Source organism: Ixodes scapularis, unplaced genomic scaffold (assembly GCF_016920785.2).
Source record: "Ixodes scapularis isolate PalLabHiFi unplaced genomic scaffold, ASM1692078v2 PGA_scaffold2__306_contigs__length_199485367, whole genome shotgun sequence".
In the NCBI taxonomy this organism is placed as follows: domain Eukaryota; kingdom Metazoa; phylum Arthropoda; class Arachnida; order Ixodida; family Ixodidae; genus Ixodes; species Ixodes scapularis.
In genome coordinates, this window is record NW_024609857.1 from 133,671,057 (window position 1) to 133,690,242 (window position 19,186).

The 19,186-nt window shown below is 46.6% G+C and overlaps 1 protein-coding gene and 1 pseudogene across 1 annotated transcript; one reads left to right on the forward strand and one right to left on the reverse strand.

The window, feature by feature from the left end:
• The first annotated feature begins 2,531 nt into the window (after nt 1-2,531).
• LOC115310224 lies at nt 2,532-3,661 on the forward strand (annotated as a pseudogene).
• Nucleotides 3,662-9,894: 6,233 nt separating this feature from the next.
• Nucleotides 9,895-12,093, reverse strand: LOC120840473 (neprilysin-1-like). The gene has a single exon (XM_040211047.2). It carries the CDS (start codon nt 12,091-12,093, stop codon nt 9,895-9,897), a length of 2,199 nt encoding a protein of 732 aa, XP_040066981.2.
• Between the last annotated feature and the right edge of the window lie 7,093 nt (nt 12,094-19,186).

A 19,186-nucleotide genomic window follows, 5' to 3' on the forward strand; every position in this document is an offset into this window, starting at 1 on the left:
ATGACCTGCATTTGAAACCTTCTAATATTCATTATAGCGGGTCAAGTAAACCGTATTTTTTTTCTAATGTAAATATCTCGTTTAAAAGAACACACTCTTTTTTATTTCATCCTTAATGGTGATTAAAAGTCAATATTCAGATAGCTTATGAATTTTTTATATTCAAATGACTAAACATGATCTCAGTGTGAGAGACATAAGGTGCGTTGAATTTGGCTCTCAACATTTTTTTTTAAGCAGATAAATTTTGTTCAGGTTGGATGCCGTTGTTGTGCCCCAGACAAGGTTACAATAACTCAGGAGTGAGTAAAACAGAGCATGGTAAATAATTATTTTCAAGCGAGCTGGTAGAATTTGGCTGTGGCTATACGTTAAACCAACAACACCTGACAATTTGGAAACCAAAAAATTTACATGGCTATCCCATGACATATTTTCAGGAAAGAAAGAACCTAGTGTTTTAAAATTATCCACGATCTCTATCGGGCTTGAGCTAAATACTATAGGCCTTGGCATAAAAATTTGTTTATTTTTCGGACGAAAGAAAATAGCCTTTGTCTTTTCAGTTTTAATACTTAGTACATTTTCCTTCGCCCACGCCGTCAACCTTGACGAGGTAAAATTAACAGCATCCACAATTTTATCGCTATGTAAAGAGGAAATAAATATACTAGTGTCGTCTGCATAAATTAGAATATTAGCGACAGGATCTATATTCACATTATCGTTTATATACAGATTAAAAAAAAGGCGCCCTAAAATATTTCATTGTGGAACACCAGAAATGATACGCTCTCTATCGGAGGAATGATCACCATTGTTAATATATTGGAACTAGTGACTCAAGTATGAATTTAGGAGTCATAACGGCAACCCTCGAATACCATTGTAATTAAGTTTACAAAGCAAAAGGTCATGATCAACGAACTTAAAGGCTTTAGTAAAATCTACGAACACGGCAGCAACCCTTCGTTTTTTTTTTCTTCAAAATTTTTTAATATATATTCTTTCTGGGACAAGAGGGCTAATTCCGTGGAATGATTTTTTCCGAAACCAATCTGCGAAGATGAGAGTAAATCGTGCTTAATCGCAAATTGTACGAGACAGGACTCTATTACTTTTTAGAAGCCTCAAGAAAATAAGGAAATAATGGAAATCTGCCGATAATTGCTGAAATTATTTTTATCTTTTTTCTTGTGAAGGACAGAAACTTTCGTCACCTGCATCGCCATAGGAAATACTCTAGACGAAAAACAAATATTAAGAATATGGGTTACGTATGGCACCATTTTATCAATAACGAACTTTAGGGGTCGTATTTTTATATCATCGCAATCGCAGCTAAAGCTGCTTTTAATTGTATCAATGTAAAAAAAATACCTCAGCATCTGTGACAGGTTCAAGCAACATGGAATGCCTATTTTTCACTTCAATGTATCTGCAAAAATCAGTATTAACGTTTGCTGTAGATAAATTCGCAAAATATTCGCTGAAAGCATTAGCTAAGGAAAGCCCACTTAGATGCACACCGTCCCGGTTACTACCATCAACTGGCTGATGGCCTGAACCAAGATTTAACACTGAATTTAGTTTTTTCCAAACCAAGTCCGTACGACCATTTGTATCCTTAAATACCTTATCATGATACTCAGCTTTAGCGGTAATATTTTTGTTAGTTGGTTGCGATATATTTTAAAGGAGCGTTGACATTGCGGGTTTCTAGATTTAACGAATGTTTGGTGCATCGCGTTCTTTGTTTTAATTTTTTCAAGTAAATCAGGTGTTATCCACGTTTTTTTTTTATTTCTTTAGTGGCCTTAAACCGTTTGTACTGAAAATGACGACTATAAATGCTTTTAAATAGTTTTAGAAAATATGCATAGACTTCATCTACATCTTCTGAACCAAACATATCACACCAATTAGTCTCTGCAATCTCTTGTCCGAATGCATTCAACCTTCCGGTGGTTATATTTTGAAACGGGTACGATACATTATTTTTATTTTGTTTAAGGTTTCTAGTTTTCAAACACATGAATATTGGAAGATTATCACTTAAATGGTAGCTTTTAACTCCGGATTTTATATTTGCACTATCGGCGTTATAATAAATAGACCAATTAATGTTTCACAGCTTACAGTAGCTCTAGTTGGAATATTTATTGTGTTCATACACTCATTAATTTCTTTGATGGTTGTGATTTCTCTCTTCAATGTAATATTTACTGCTCTGGATTCGCCCAGTGGAGTCGTCCGTGGACTGTTCTAGAAAAGGGCTCCTTGTGGGTTTCATTTTAGCGGTCGTGCCTATGGCGCGTGATTTGCTTGCTTCTGAAAACGACGAGCATGCGCGCGCTGGACTATCCAGGCAGCTGTCCACAATCCCAAACCTTCAGCACACATTATACGCAGACGATATTACCCTTTGGTGCGAAACCGGATCCCCGGGAGAAGTCGAAACTAGCCTTCAAAAAGGTGTAAATACCATAGTAGCATACATACATGAAGCCGAAAAATCGGAATAACTCCTCATGAATCGGACACAGTACCAAAAGAACGCCAACGAACTAGTGCAAATTAGCATATCAGGCAAGCTCATACCGAAGGTGACAACCTGCAGTAGACTTGGATTCACCTTACACCACAACAACAATGCTAACCCAAACACTTTACAGCTTCAAAAAGACTGCCGGAATCTGACGCACATAATCAGACGCATCATCAACAAAAAACACGGACTCAGAGAAGAACAGGCGAATCAATTCGTCACCGTACTCGTACACAGCAAGCTCCTCTACACTGCACCATACCTCAACCTCACGCAAACACAAACCCGAAAACTTGAATCCGCGCTCAACACCCTATACGAAGCGGCCCTGGGACTCCCTATATATACCTCAAACCAACGGCTTGTAGACACGGGCCTCTTTCACAGCCTTGCCGCACTGACACAACAGCACAGAGATAGGCAGACAGCGCGCCTCTCCCATACGGTGCAGGGACGCGACATCCTCCAAAGATCAGGCATCACCCCTATCTGGCTTACATCATACAGCCAAGCCTTCCCCTCCCCCATAACATTGCATTTCCCAACATACCCAAAAATATGACGCGACACCTCCATGAAGGGCGACGTCAAGCACAAGCTGCTAAACACCGCAGAGACGAAACGTGTATAACAATATACACGGACGCAACACGTTCCCACACTGGATCATTCGCCTGCGCAATCTATACACCTGGACAGACAGCACCCATCACACACATGGAAGGACCCCTTGACAACCCCCCAAACATAACCAGGCTGGAAAGGTACGCGATTATATATGCCATACACGAAGCTTCTCTCCTCACTGAACACAATAACGCCAACATTAACCTCTACACCGACTCAGCCCAAGCACTTCGCAACATGCAACACAGGTTATTGGAGCCACATTTACATGATATCCTAATGGACGCCCACACCCGCAACAACAACATCAGAGTCACCCTGCGCTGGATACCTGGCCACGCGGGTATTGAGGGAAATGAGCTGGCACATCAACTCGCCTGCGAGATCAACTTCCGGGCTCCCTCGATCCCCTGGCCAAACCCAACGTCAGCGGACGACGCCGCAACTTACAAAAAGCAAATAGCTGAACACTACAAAAACATTAGGGAAAACCGTACCACCCTTCACGAACCACACCCCTCACTTAGCACCGAACAATTACACATTCTCCGCAAAGTACACTCTTAGAAAAAAGGGTACGGATAGTCCTCCCTTACGGGAGGAACGGTCTTGTAACCTATGTTCCTTTAGAAAGGGAGAAACCTTCGTCCCTGAAGCAGGGGAGCAAAGTTCCACCGTCGCTTGCATCTCAATATGGCGGCCCCGAATCGAGCAAATCGAGCCCAATAAGGCTTAACGAGGACGCTACGTCTCTTGTACGGGACGAGAGCAGCAGCAAATGAAAGCGTAACACGAGCTTTCCGCAAACTGTATTTATTTCCGAAGCCAGACTCTCCCCACAGGTACAGAAACCTGCGTTTCGAAAGGAGTTACTCAGTCTTCTCGTCGACAGCACTGCGATGTTAAACGGAGACAACCGATACCTAGTTACTTCGCGCACTTTGCGTCTTACCTTTGGTGTTCCTCGAGTCACAATTCCTTCGTCAACCGCACATCACGGAGAAGGGCAAACTCACTCCGCGAAACCAAAAGCCGCTCTCGAAAGAACGAACTCGAAGCCGCTGTTTATCGCGTAGCGTGATAGAAGGTTAAATCGCTAGCCACCAGATGGCGGGGTCAAGCAGAGTAATGGCAAGTAGCTAGGCTAGGTGGCGCTAGGTACCGCCCAATTCATGTTCTACAAAAAATAATTTGCTTCTCCCAGGCCACTACTGTGCTTGAGGACCCACTACTATACACACATGACACCCATACACTTCTTACAAGCATCAGGTGAACATACATTAAGCACATGCACTGCACACACAAATATCAATACAACGGAACACCACACTAATCCGAACACTACACCCGTGCTCTGCGTTTCCGTCTTTTATACTGGTCGTTTTGAACGTGCGGAACTTTTCGGTGACTCCCTAAGCAATTAAAAATATTCCCAGCATGTTGATTTTTTCCCTGCAATGTCATACCTCTGAGAGTATTTTGAAGGGCTCAGGGGTTGAATCTCTTATTAAAAAGTAAACGCTCAATCATGCCGTAATTATTTGAAAGCCAATAAATCAAGCCGCTCCAATGCGGTTCGAAGCCATGAGTTTGTTTCCCCACACGGCAAGTCGTAGCTTGTATTTCTATTTGTTTTTCTATTTGTGCTGTTCCCGCGAAGCTGCAATTGCCGTTTGAATTAATCTCTGTAGAGCGGATATTCAGTCAGCTGGAAGTGATGCTTCACGGACTGAGAAATTGCTTTTCGATCAACTTGAATGCAGTCAAAGCCGCGACTTGCGGCAGGTGTTAAGTGCACGGAACTACGCCGTGGCGAGCCCGAAAACTTCTAGCGCTCATCCCAGCGCGCCACGGAGGGCAGCTTCTCCAGCAACCGTAGCATAATTAAACAGCAAACTAAAGGGTAGCTTTTTTTCGATTTTACCTACTATTGTTTTTAATGCCGAAATTCCATACTGTAAATATACGCACTTTACGTCACGATTTCGTACTGTTCAGTCCTTGCCCCTGAGCGCAATCGCTGTCGGGGACGAGACAATTCCGACAGTCACATTGGCCACTGTGCGATAGGAGCAGGGACGGTAATTTAGAAATAAAGCTCGCGCTGCAGAACCCAGGGATCCTGTGTTCAATCCCCACTTCTGCCCGTTTCGATCTGGATGAGCATCATACCGGCGTGTGGTCGTGTATCACTACTTTGTGGTGCACGTTAAAGACCCCAGCTTAGAAGTCGCACTGCATTGACTAAATTGCTTATCTACAGTGGGTAACAACGTCGCCATGTTCTGGCGGTCTAACCTCCTGCTGTATAAATCAACTAGCGGCTAATTCACCAAACCGTCCCCTTAGAAAGCCTCCTTTGTAAATGTTCTGACGGAGGTCGCCCGACGTCGTGTAATCGGGCAGGGTCCATAAGATTCGGACTCGCCTTTCAGAGTCGCCAGCCAGGTCTGATCCATTCCTCGTAGAAGCTAAGAGAGTCTCGGCCCAGCTGGGCCCAAGTATTGCTCCTTTGTGTGTCGAGAGCCTCACATTCCCAAATTAGGTGGTAAAGTTTTGAGAGTGTACCGTCTCCTTTGCATATTTGGCATTTTTGATCGGAGGGTTCGTAATTAGGGTCCAGCTTTCTTTTCTTGATGGTGTCAAACTTTTGAGCCATTAATGGCGTTGTTGCGCCACCCATACGAGTTCGTCGTAATATTACCATTTTCTTGCGTTAGAAGTGGTTCGGTGGAATGGGATTTGATTTGGTGTTCCAGGATTCCTTTAGTTAGTGCTTTCCGTTCCTTTTTAATGCATCCGCATGGCTTCAACCGGGACGTACGTTTTATCGGCAGTTTCACTGTCAGTCGATGAGGGGTCGGATTCTCCGGTGCCACGTACGCGAGGGGTGAGGACTGTTTAGCTCCCTTCCGGCCGCGTCATGCGCCGCCTCGTTGCCGTGAATGCTCCTGTTTCCCGGGATCTATCAGATGCAGACCTTTTTTCGTGTGCATGGAATAGATGCTGAGCCGTGTGAAAAATGCGTTTGATGGTTCTGCACCTCGTGGCTCTGCGTGTTTTGCATTCTCGGATGACGTGCTGCGAGTCCGTAAATATGTATAGTTGATTTGCGTTGTGCTGCCTTTATGTCATCTGCAAGCGCCTTAAGCGGCTCTCTATCGTGAAGAGCACTGCCATGGCTTCGGCTAGTTACACTGATAAAAGTGAGCATTATCAAAGCGAAATTCATTTACTTTTGTTATTACTGAGCGATGTTTAAGTTGGCAAACATTGAGGCCCAAGTCTATGTTATACAGGCTGATATGTCAATACAAGTATCAATTCAAGCAAAAAGAACAAAAAATCGTATTTATTTCAGAGAAACAACACTCGGATACTGATTTATATTGATTACTCAGGCAAAGCTTTTTACTACTCCAGTACGTGTTGTTCGTTCCATAACTCCATGCTTCGCCCTTGCCGTCTGTTTTGGTTGTTCGATTTGGCATATATTAAAATCCTTTTGGTGTTTTGCCACGGTCATTCACTCTGTGTCCTTCATATTATTGGCCATATGCGTAAATACGTGCCCAGTAATAGCAGTCTGCAACGTCAAATTATATTATACATTTTATTGGGCTATTTTTGCGCAGTGTTCGACGCCATGCATTCTAGAGAGAAAAGTTCTGATATATCTTTTTTACATCCGATTGTTAAACGCTCCAAGTTTTAAATTCTGTCAAAATACTGAGCAATATTTGCTTTTATTATCGAGAGCGAAAAGAAAACGCATTTGCGTTTTCCCATAGGAATGTATTACCGGAAGCCAAATTTAGACTAGTTGATGTCCGCTTCAAAATGACACAGCACAATAGTGCCACCTGAACCTCTAGCGTTTATTGTTAATAACTCGATGATGCATTGTCATGACGGCGGGTGAAAACATGTGTACACTACATGCACAATTATGAGCGGGCATGAAGACAAAGCAATAAACGAAATGATAAAGGCTAACAAATAATAAAAATGTAAGGCGGGAATGCATCAAAGTGGCTTCAATTGATTAGGTGGATACAATTACATTTTTTGGGAGCAGCAGCGGTGTACTGAATTTGTTTAGTGGTACGGTAACGCAAAGCATATATTAGAGAGTTTTAGAATAGTGTAAAGACCCTTGCGTCAGCACTGCGTACAACGCACGCAAGCTGTCGACGTAACGCTACGGAGCGCGTTGAACCGCCCACTTTTAGTATAGCGGATGCCAAACGCATACGTAAAGACTTGCAGCGCCATATGGATGTGCTCCTGCGAACTGCTTTAAACAATTCAAGGCGGGTATTCGGTCAAGCCAATTTAACACCGCGAATCTCCTCGCTTTGCTACGAAGTGCGTGAATATCTTTCCAGTTGCCTGTTGTTTATTTATTTATTTATGTATTTGCTTACCGTCAGGGATCGAAGGCATTACAGAGGGGAAGAGCAAAGTTGGGATCAAACCACTGTAATGTATGGATATTCACAATCAGCAAAAAAAAAATGATTGGTAAGAGCAGACCTAAAAAGTACACTGTCAGTTATGGATGCAATGGGCCCGGGAAGGTGGTTCCAGTCGAGGGATGTGCGAGGAAGGAAAGAAGATTGGAATGTAGATGTGATAGCGACTGGTACCTCAACTTTGTGCTGATGATCATGACGAGCAGAAATATAAAAGGGACGAGTGATTAATTTGTCGCGAAGCACAGAGTTATAAAAATAAAATTTGTGAAATAAAGAGAGGCGTGAAATAAAGAGGGGCGCGAGTGACAAAGCAGATTTCATAGAAGTTATGCTAGATGTATAATGATAATTAGAAGGGATAAAACGAGCGGATCGATTTTGAATGCCTTCCATCGCGGTGATGAGAGTGGCTTGTCAGGGATCACAGACAGAGGCTGCATATTCTAACTTCGGTCGAGCTAGAGTTTTATAAAGAATTAACTTGAGGGAAACGGGTGCTAATGAAAACTTACACCTGAGGTAGCCTAACGTACGGTTAGCATTAGATGTGATATAATGTACATGTGTTTTCCATGAGAGATTAGAAGTTATATGTACACCTAAATATTTGTAAGAATATACCTTGTCAAGCTGAGCCTGATAAAGAAAGTAGTTCCGAGTTTCAGGTGACTGCCGAGATACACGCATGGACTTACATTTGTTAGTATTTAGCGTCATAGACCATACGTCACACCACTGGTAGATAGCGTTAATGTCAGACTGAAGCATGATGTTATCGTGATCATTAAGTATCTCACGGTAAATCACACATTCGTCAGCAAATGAAAAAATTGACGAGGAAACATTAAGAGGGAGGTCGTTAATATATATTAAAAAAGTAAAGGTCCTAAAACAGATCCTTGGGGAACTCCAGAGGCCACAGACGAAAAGGAAGAATTACTATTATTTACTATAACACATTGTGACCGTAATGATAGAAAATATTGAATCCATGCCAGAACGTTAGCATCTATGTTAAGCTTGGACAGTTTCAGAAGTAGTTTATGAGATACTTTATCGAACGCTTTGGAAAAATCTAGGGAAATGCAGTCTGCCTGGGATCCTCGGTCCAGGATGCAAAACGTGTTTTGTCTTTTTTTTTAGGACTGTGCGACCAGCAGTTTGATCTATGGTTCGCTCCAGTCTGTTGTGGGTTCCCTACTACCTTATGTTGGCCTCGTCATTTGCTTGGAAGTATGCAAGCAATAGGTCGCGCCACTCGCGTACCGACCGCACGGTAAACACCTTTTTGGGTTCGACGGCGTCGTCAACGTTCTTGGCTATTGACACCCATCATCGTGGGCGCTCGAAAGGGTTCGTCGCGTTGATTTCTTTGAGGAGGTTGTGGGTCGCCTCTCAATACCGCCCGATCAGGCCGAGTTCCCCTCGCCCCGAGGAAGTCACACGGGGAAGCGCTACCATTGGGAAAAGGTTTAATGTGTACTTAAGTTAAGAGTCCGACGAAGAGGAGGGTCAAGGCTGTCGAGTGGTCCGGGTCTTCAGTTGGAGGCCTTGCTCGGTACCGGCTCTTTCGTCTTTCTCCAGCTCCGAACTCCGCGTGCCCTCGCCCGCCACGAGTTTCGCCTTTTTCTCCTTCTTCTTTCTTTTTCTCCCATAAGTTTAAGGTCTACTTCAATGATAAAGCGAACCCGTACAACGCGCGTAGCACTTCCACTGGTTTGCCTCACGGCCGCCATTTTTCGAACTGGAATAGTCTCGCGTTCTCTCGTGCTCGACGAAAGCAACGAGAATGGCACGCAAGGGACCACTACGTACGCTCACCAAAATCGATAGCGAGCGTACGTACGCATAGCTCGCTGCAGTACGTACGTATGGCACCTGCGCAGTGCGGAGGACGCAGCGTTAACGCTAACGTAAAGGGCTTGTGTTTGGTCTTATACGCAATACTAAAACTCTCTATTCGCGTGTATTTCTTACGATTAAACAGTTGTTAGGGCATTCGGTTGCCTTTTTTTTTTCTCATGTCCGCGTATGTAAGCGCGACAGTTTTCAAAGATTGTGGATCTAGCGCCTGGTCACTCATGTTGAATTTTGCCTGTTATCAATAAACTCAAGACGTATCAAGAAGATCAAATAAGAGATCGTTCTAACAATATATTATATATTACATACAACCGTAATATGTTTCCAAACAAATATACCAGAACACGGTTCGTCTTTGCCAAATGTCTGAATACCTCACAGAACACATTGGTGAGCAGGGTACATGGAACTTCCTGTAGAGCAATTGAATTCTTCGTGAAAGCCGGGTTCCTGACGCAACGCGTCATTAAAAAAGGTTTCACGACCCGGCAAACGTAACTCAGTTTTTGCAGTTTTTTTCTCACAAGACTGGAGAGCCAAGTAAACAAAGAAAAGCTTTCCTGCCCCAAAGTCTTCGTTCCTAGCCAATGTGAGTCGTAGCTCTTCTGCGGAGCTCTTCACAATCTTTTGAAAATGACTAAAAGTGAAATGTGTCGCCGACACCTCAGGAAGTTTTTTCATTTCTTGTCCAATGTCTTTGTCACCGAGACAACGCAGTACTTCGTTCAATTTTAACTTAGTTTCTTCATTCAGCCACTGCCCTGAGTCTTCTACGGCGTCGGTTTCAGAAAGGAGCATCTCGAAGATGCAGCGGCCAACACGTACCCCAGCCCGGGATAGCTGGAAGCTATCGGTTCTGTTGTCGAGTGCCAAAGTCGAGTTGAAAAGAAGCATTGGCACGTATATGGTTCTCGGGTGACGCTCGAACCAGCAGTTGGTGCTGAAAGCTGTGTGAGACCACCGCTCGTAAGAACTTCTGGTTAGCGTTGACAAGAAGTTGTATTCAAAGGTGAGAACGTAGGTGTCTAAGGCAGTGGTACTAAAGTTTGAAGGTATTTTTCGTATATATTCGTTCAAAAGGCTCTTGTCGTTCATCCAAAAGGCCCCTAAGACTTTGAACTGTGTTTTGGCGATAAGATGGCGGATGGCAATCTTGGAGGCATTGTTAAGGTAGGCCGCTTGATCCATACCACGGGAAAACGCTTCAACTATCTCGGAGACTAGTTCCGATATTTTTTCCGCGGGCATGTGAAGACTGAAGTGAACAAGTGCTAAGAAATGAAAGAGAGGCGTCAGAGCATTTTCCACAACGCGAAGACAAAGTTTCCATCGCGGCAGTCCTGCTCGCAGCTTGCCGTAGACCAAACTGCTAAAGACGTCCACAAGCTCTGATTGGGGTAGAAGCGCCGATGTTTGCACCATGAGCCGTACGCCCAAAAAATTCATCACAGTATGAGTTTCAGTCTTCTGAACAAGTTCTACGAGACTGAATACAAAATCGGGATTATATATTAATATTTCAGATTCGGGGCCACTGTAGATGGCATTTGGAACTCCGGCAAACACTTCACTGAGAAAGCTGTACAAAGGTGATCCCGAATCCATTTTTTCCACCTTGAAGTTGAATATATTTGTCTTCTGTTGAAAAAGCCTTTCGAGATCGCTCGCAAATCTGGCGATATCTAAAGTGTAAACGGGAGGTAGAAATTCTTTTCGAAGAGCTCTGAGCGAGGAAAATGCCCCGGTGGTGTAATGACGAATTGCCTCATTCATATCTATTCCAGCGATGGTGACAAGAGCCTCGGGGGGTCCAAGCGAGGCAATGTCAGAGCTCGTGTTCCACGGATGCGAGACAACCCCGACGCTCAGCAAAGCCGCAGCACCCGTTTTCCTAAGTATCCGAGCTGCCATTCTCCAGACGGATACGCTGCTGCGGACCGGTGGCGTGATCGGAAAGCCCTCGAGAGAAACGTGAAACATGACCTCCAGGAGAGGACCCCAGCCAGCTACCTCTATGCGGCTGACGTTTACACACTGGTCAAAAAGGCTCTGAAGCGGGCGAATCAGGCCACTCTTTTCTGATCTATTCTGCAGTAGCCCATGTATTGTGCTCTCCAGGTTACCCACGTAGTCGTCATCGGAGGAAGCTGTCTTGTCCGCACCTAGTGCTGGAACTGCATTAGTCCAGCGACCGCAGACGTACTTGTAGAAGTCTTCGCACGGGTCCACCTCCCACGACAGCAAGTTGGACAGGTAGGCGGCGTCCTGGAGACAGATAGCGGAGTTGCAACTCTTGTGCACCGAGGTCCCTGAAGAAAGGGTCGCTGGTGTTTGTTTCGGTGCCACGAGCATGACAAGGAGGGCCGCGGATACTATGGCGAGGAGGAAAGTCAGCGGATAAAGACAAAGTTCCTTGTTCACAAGCAGCCGTTCCCTTCGCTCGCCCAATACTGGGTTCAAGACAGCGTTTTCTGCATTTCCGGCAGCACGGTCCAAATCTTCATGCCTGGCCGCACTGCTAGGGCCAGGTTGCATTTCCTCATTCCAGCTTCTGCGGCAATAGCTGATGTGCATTTCTGGATCTATCCAGTCTCCCATCGAACACCTGGCAGAAGAGAGGTGTAACTCACTTACGTTCCGCTCAGGTAACGGGAATTCCATTTCTTTCCAAGCTTCCCCGGTGGACGTTTCATTCGTCTCATCTAGCCCCAAGTTACCGGACGACACGGGCTGAATTGTGGCGTTGATGGATTTCATGCTGTTGTTTTTCAGGCTTGGAATCACTTTCTTTTGAAAGCGTTTTGGGGTGCATGAGATCGTGTGCGCTCGTGAGGTCCTTTTTGGATGACGGTCAGCATTGTGGCTGGAAAGGAAGGTGGGGTTCTCGGAGACTTGTCTACTGGCACGCTTGGCTGTCATATCGGTAGAACAAGCCCTTCGCAAGTCCGACTTGAGGTGTAGCTTGTCTCGATGCTTCGATGTTTTCATTTTCCCAGAAATCAAAGGCCCCTTGAAAAAGGTGCTTGCCAGAGGTGTTCCTTGGTGCTCGCCACGGCTTGTGTTTGAAGACGTAGACTTCCATTCTTCGATGTCGCTGGACGATTCAAATGTAGAGGCCTCACCAGACTCTTCCTTATAACGAATTTTCGAGTGTTCGATGGCAGCAAAGGGCGCGGAGGGAGCATCTCGATATATCTTGTGCGATGGGAGGGGCGTCGAGTAAGTTAAATCTTGTGACGAGTCGCTCGCATTACCATGTTCAATAGCTGGAGACCTACTGTTCCATGGGACGTTCATGGTAGGCAGGATCTCTTTTAGTTGACGTGAAGCAGACCTTATCTGAGGTGTTCTAATCGAAGATTGCCTGGCTGAGTGGCTTGTGCGATCATACGGTTGCCATGAAGCACTGCCTCGAGCTATGCGTGTCTCGAGTCTCGAGCGGGAGGGCTCGCTTTTGATTTTGTTATTCTGGTTGCTCATATGGCGTGGGGCGCGCTCAATACCTCGCCCGCTGTGACTACCGAGTAAAGTGTAGTATTTTATTTTTTGTTTAGTTAGTCTGTGCATACCAAGATAGCGCCACTGCCCCATCACTGGAGTTCCTGGCACAAGGTCTCGACCCCGTTCCTTTAGAGCGCAGCTCTTAGGTTTCCGGCTTGAGCGACGTCGCCGTCGGCGTAACCGAGCGATGAAGATGGCGATGAGGATGACGTCATCGTCATCGTCACTGATGACGTCATCAATGATGATGACGCTAAATTCCCCTCTAAATTTAGCAAAAAACATTCCCCCGCTAGCTAAATCTAGTGGAAAAAAGTCCCGCTAAATTTAGGGGGAAAATTGCACCACTAAATTCCCGCCAAATTTACACGCGATGCTCTTACCAAAGATGTGCATTTTCTGCGATTTGCGTTAAGCACACGTCTATCCACACCCATGTTAGTAGTGGTGTATTTTCCACCTTCTCCCCTCAATATCCTTCCCTCCTCCTCCTCCTCAAGAACTGCGCTCTAATTCGACGTTACAGAGGATTGTAAACGTCTTTCATTTTTTTCTTTGTATAAACAGTTTGGCTCCAACTCTCAACCCGTCTGGACGCGTCTTTTCTTCTCGGCGTTGGCGCGCTGGTCCTGCGCCTCGGCTTCTGCATCCGTCTTCGGAATGTGAGCTCTTTGCTTTCCGCATGCCCGCGTGTTCCCTGCGCTATTGTGTTTTTTTTTTTTTTCTATTTTAATTACTACCCATTTGTCCAGCGAGGTTGGGATTTGTTTAGTCTTGCGTTTGGAACCCCTGTCACGTTAGGCTAATTAAGCGTCGCAACCCCTGCTGTATTTTTTTGTTTGTTTGTTCTCGGCGATGGTTTAGTTTTTGAGCACGGCGCAAGCTTGCCGAAATGGGTCCCGGTGGCTTTCGCGTTTTTTTTTCGTTTTTTACTTGTGGGCAAGGAATCGGTGGCCGAATGGGCTCGCACACAACAGCTTGGAGCACGTAGAGCGGAAGCTCGCGCTGCAGAACCCAGGGTTCCTGAGTTCAATCCCCACTCCTACTCGTTTCAATCGGAATAGGCAGCGTACCGGCGTGCGATCGTGTATCACTACGGGCACGTTAAAGACCCCAGGCTAGCGGTTGTACTGCACTGGCAAAATTTCTCATCTACAGCTGGGAGACAAGTCGCCCGTAAATCCGGAGAACTGGCTCTCTTCGCTTTTTCTGCTGGGCGGCCGACCGTTTGGACAGGCAGAAGCAGAGCGCGGAAAAATCTCGGAGGCCATTGGGTTCTGTGTATGTTTATACAGCCTAGAACTGTTCTAGGCTGTATAAACATACACACAACCAAATGGCCTCTGAAGTTTTCTCTCCGGCACGCACATCCCACGACGAAAACGTCAGGATTTGCGATGTGCAAAAGCCTCGCGTTTTTATCTCGTGATGCGCGCGTGCCGGGGAGAAATCCCCGGAATTTCTCCCTCGTGTGAATACCCCTTTACAGCCATGCCCGTATGTCCGTCCGCCGTCGGGTCACAAGCAATTGCTCGCGTAGGGCAAAAAAAAAAAAAAATGAAAGCCGTTTACAACTCCTTGCAACACCGAATTGGAGCGCAGCTCTTGAGGAGGAGGAGGGAAGGGTACTGAGGGTTACCTGTACTCGGGGTGGGGGGGGGGGGGGGGGGGGGGGTCATGTGACCTTGGGGGTCACGTGACCCCCCAGAAAAAGTTTTCCGCTAGATTTAGCGGGAAATTTTTTCCGCTAGATTTAGCGGGGAAATTTTTCCGCTAGGTTTAACGGGAAAATTTTCCCGCTAGACAGCGGGAATTTTTTTCCGCTAAATCTAGCGGGGAAATTTCTCCGCTAGATTTAGCGCGGAATTTTTTCCGCTGGATTTAGCGGGGAAATTTTTCCGCTAGATTTAGCGGGTTAATTTTTTCGCTAAATTTAGCGGGGCATCTTTCCCGCTAGATTTAGCGGAGAAATTTTTCCGCTAAATTTAGCGGAGAAATTTTTCCGCTAGATTTATCGGAGAATTTTTTCCGCTAAATCTAGCGGGGAAAATTTTTACGCTAGATTTAGCGGAGAAATTTTTCCGCTAAATCTAGCGGGGAAATTTTTCCGCTAGATTTAGCGGGGAAATTTACCCATAATGCACCGCGCGGTTACGCCGACGGCGACGGCGACGCCGACGCCGCTCAAGCCGGAAACGGGCCCCTAAGAGCTGCGCTCTGAAAACAACCGCATCTCCACGTGGTGAATGATGTTGATTGGGGCGAAGCTCTGGTGGTGCTTGTCTGCGTAGGCGGTGAGCCGCAGCATGCCGAGCCTTTCGTTCGTTTTCATCCATGTCAGAAAGAGAATGTGTGGTATGGAACGTGGTTATATACGCATTTGAGCATTGGACCGCAGCGTGACATGGATGAAAACGAACGAAAGGCTTGGCATGCTGCGGCTCAGCGTCTACGCAGACAAGCACCACCAGAGCTTCGCCCCAATCAACATCATTCACCACGTGGAGATGCGTTTGTTTTTTGTAACTGTTTCCCGCGCTCTGCTTCGGCCTCTTCAAACGGTCGGCCGCCCAGCAGAAAATGCGAACAGAGCCCAGCTCTCCAAATTTCCTCATTGGGCGCTTATAATCAAAGCAGAAACGGAATCAGCACCTCGTCAAAGCTCGCTGTCAAGTTAAGCCCGCGGCACTAAACTTGCATTTTCTCTGTTCTCATCATTAGAATAGACAGGTCGGTCTCTGGTGATTCGTAATTTTTATTCGCTGCTCCAGTCCTTGCGCTGTTTTGCTGAATGATACCTCAAAATGGAAGATATCCCTCACAAAAATTATCAATGAGTTTCAATTGGGTTTCTGAAGTGTTCTTATAAAATACATTAAAAATCAATTGAAACTCGTGGCTTATTTTTGTAAGAAATAGTGCGTATCTATTCACCGTGAAAACGGCGCGAAAACACGTCAACGTAGACGAAGGAGAAACACGGAACGAGCCATGACTATCAACTGAAGAATTTGATTAGGAAGGCACACGATAACGACCCTTCATTCTATGGTACCATTAGATGACTATGATGCGATGAATTCCCACCAACTCGCCCAACTATCTATTCTTCTAATGCGAATATATATTTGTCATCTGCCGATGCTGTCTGGGCGGGCCCAGCATAGAAATATATTTGTCGTCACAGATATGGGAACAGCTTTCTTACCTGCATGGACATTTATTCTACGCCTTTCACGCTTTGAAATGATGATCCTATAAATTTTAGTCTTTCTCCTTGCCAAAGGTCTGTCTGTCGTGGCCAGAGGCGGTGTGCACATTGCACGCTGCTCCCAAGTTCCACGGACCAACGACGACAATGGCGAAGATGATAGTTCAGTTCATAATGTGTTCATTGGCCATAATCTATTGGGAAAAGGAGAGGGAGGGCGTCGGTAACTACGCGGTCTGGACGCTGGCACGAACTAAAAGGGAAGGGATTAGATGAAGATCTCTAACTTGGCCTCGTAGATAAAATCTAGAAGGCCACTCAGGATTCTCCTTTGGTTATCCTGGGGTTCATCCCTCCAGGGAGGTAATGTCTGGGGGTCGGTGCTTTGTCCTTGGTTCTTTTGATGTGGGGCACTCCCATAGGATGTGGTGAGTGTCGGCCTTGCCTATGTTGTACCTTGAACGGGTTCCAGACCTGGTTGCTTTGCTCCATGATGCGATGCGGGCGGGCGTGCAGGTGGTGTCCTTGCGTATTTTCGTGACGAGAACGCTGGCTCGTCTGCCGGAACCCTGGGGAATGGGATCTGCGTTCGGAGTAAGTTTCTCCCACAGTGTAGTACGGTAGTGCTCTTTATTCTGGGCCCGCTCTTTATCCGGGTCGTATCCTTGATCTGTTTGGGCAGCCGTGTCCTGATCACAGGCGGGGGCATAGCCACGGTCGTGTATATGTGGAGGGACGTCAGAAGATTCGCGGAGAAAGGAAAGGGACGCGCGAGCTAGTTGATGAGCCTCTTCATTGCCCTCGATGCCTGCATGCGCAGGAATTCAGGATATTTTGTGGTCGTTCCTTTCTGCAGGAGTCGGGAGGCGAGCTTCTTGATTTCCCGAACTATGCGGCTTGAGCTTCTTACTTTCCGGCATTCTTTAATTGCTTCCTGCGAGTCCGAGAACACTTCAAGTTTGCGAGGTAGCGGGTGTTCTGACTTGAGGACTGTTTCGAGGGCGAGATGAATCGCCGCAAGTTCACCTCCTTTGATGGAGGTGCGCATTGGAAGTGCGTTCGCGGCCGAGGAGCCAAGAGCTGGAAAGTAGACTGCCGCGGTCTTTAGCGGAACCGGGAAGTCTTCTGCGGCGGTGTCGGTATATGCGGCCATGATGTGTGTGGGGTTGGTTCATGTCTCAACCATTCTGGAGTACGCTTTTGCGATTCGTGCTTGCTGTTGGGAGTCGCTTTTCCGCGCAGTCGGCTTGTTTTCGGCAATGTTATGTGATCCTCCCAACGAGAGAGTTGCTCGGGAAGGTCGGGAGGCCTTCTGTTGCGCGCCATAGAAGTTTCAGGATTTCCCGTCCTTGCTTAGAGTGCTTAAGACGTTCGCTGTGTGCAACTGTGTGAGAGACGACGGCGTCATAAAGTGAGTTGAACTGTGCGTGCTTTTTAGTACGCTTCCCAAGCGGGGTGAACCGAGGGAGGCCCGTGATGATCCTCATAGCTTGGTTGTTCGGGACTCAAGTTTTCGCCACTGTGCGTTAATGAGCCAGTAGTGTCGGTCTCCGTAGCAGACTCGGGAGACTACCACGGCCTTTACCATCCTTCTGACGATCTCGTCCGTCGCACCGCCCTTGGCGTTACAGATTCTTTTGATGGCATTCAGAACAGAGTTGCAGTGCTTTAGAGTGTCTTAAAGCCATATGTCCCCCTTGCCTGTCTCCTCCACGATAATTCCCAGGATCTTGACAGACGTAGAGGGCTGGATTCGCTTTCCTGCGAGCACAAGATGGAGTTGGTCGCCAATCTTCATTACTCGTTGTCGTTTGGGTGCTATGGTGGCACAGCTTCTCTTGTCTGGGGAGGCTTGGAGGCCTATTTTGTGAAGGTGGGCTTCAATCATGTGTAGGCCGGCTTGGAGTGTGGCTTGTTGCCTCTCGATATCTTCGCTCTTGGTCCAGATCGATGCGTCGTCGGCGTACATCGTAAACTCTAGCTTGCTAAATTTGTTTTTGTTCGTATGGTAGGGCCGCCATCACGATGTTGAAAAGCATCGGTGAGATGACAGAGCCCTGCGGTACACCTACGAGGTTGGCCTTGGGTTCACTGCAGAAGGCTCCCCAGCGGACCGAAAAGGCTCTGCCTTTGAGGAAACTCTTGATCAAGTTAAAGGATCTCCCAGTGATGCCAAGGCACTGAAATTCTTTTATGATTGTTCAGTGTGGAACAGACTCGAAGGCCTTTTTGACGTCAACTGTAATGATGGTTCAGATTGTGGAGCGGTCAGGGTTGATGTTGCGGATGATATGCGCCGATATCAGAGCGATGCTTTCTTGGGTGCCGACGCCGGGTCGAAACCCCGTCTGGGCCTGGGGGAAAGCGTTGTTGGATTCGAGAAGCCATTCTATTCTTGAAAGTACCATGCACTCCATTATCTTGCAGGTGCACGACGTAAGGGAGATCGGTCTGTAGTTTGGTGAGGGTACCTTTGTCCGTGCCCGGCTTGGGGATCGGGATGACGAGGGAGTGTTTACAGCTTTTGGGATGCTTGCCAGTCTCCCAGATCTCAATAATCCACCCTAGTAGCTCGGATTTGGTAAGATCTGGGAGGTTTCTCAACATTGTTATTGTGATCTTGTCGGGTCCGGGGCCTGTGTGGGTTTTTCCGCGTTCAAGAGCGCTTTTGAGCTCGCCCCACATGAAGGGCCGGTCCATGCCGTAATGCGGAGCCACGACTTCGTGGTGGTATCGCGAAGGACCATTCGTCAAGTCGTGTTGGGGAAAAAAGAGGTCCCCTGCCATGCCGGCAAGTTGTTTCTCAGTCTCGTTGAGCTTCAGGGCAAGTGTGAGTGATGCCCCTTTGCATTTCTTCTTTCCAAGAAGCGCGCGATTCGTGGCCCACAGTTTCGATATCGACGTTTTCTCGGGGAGCGATGCGCTGTAGTCGAGCCAGCGGTGATCGTCGAGTTT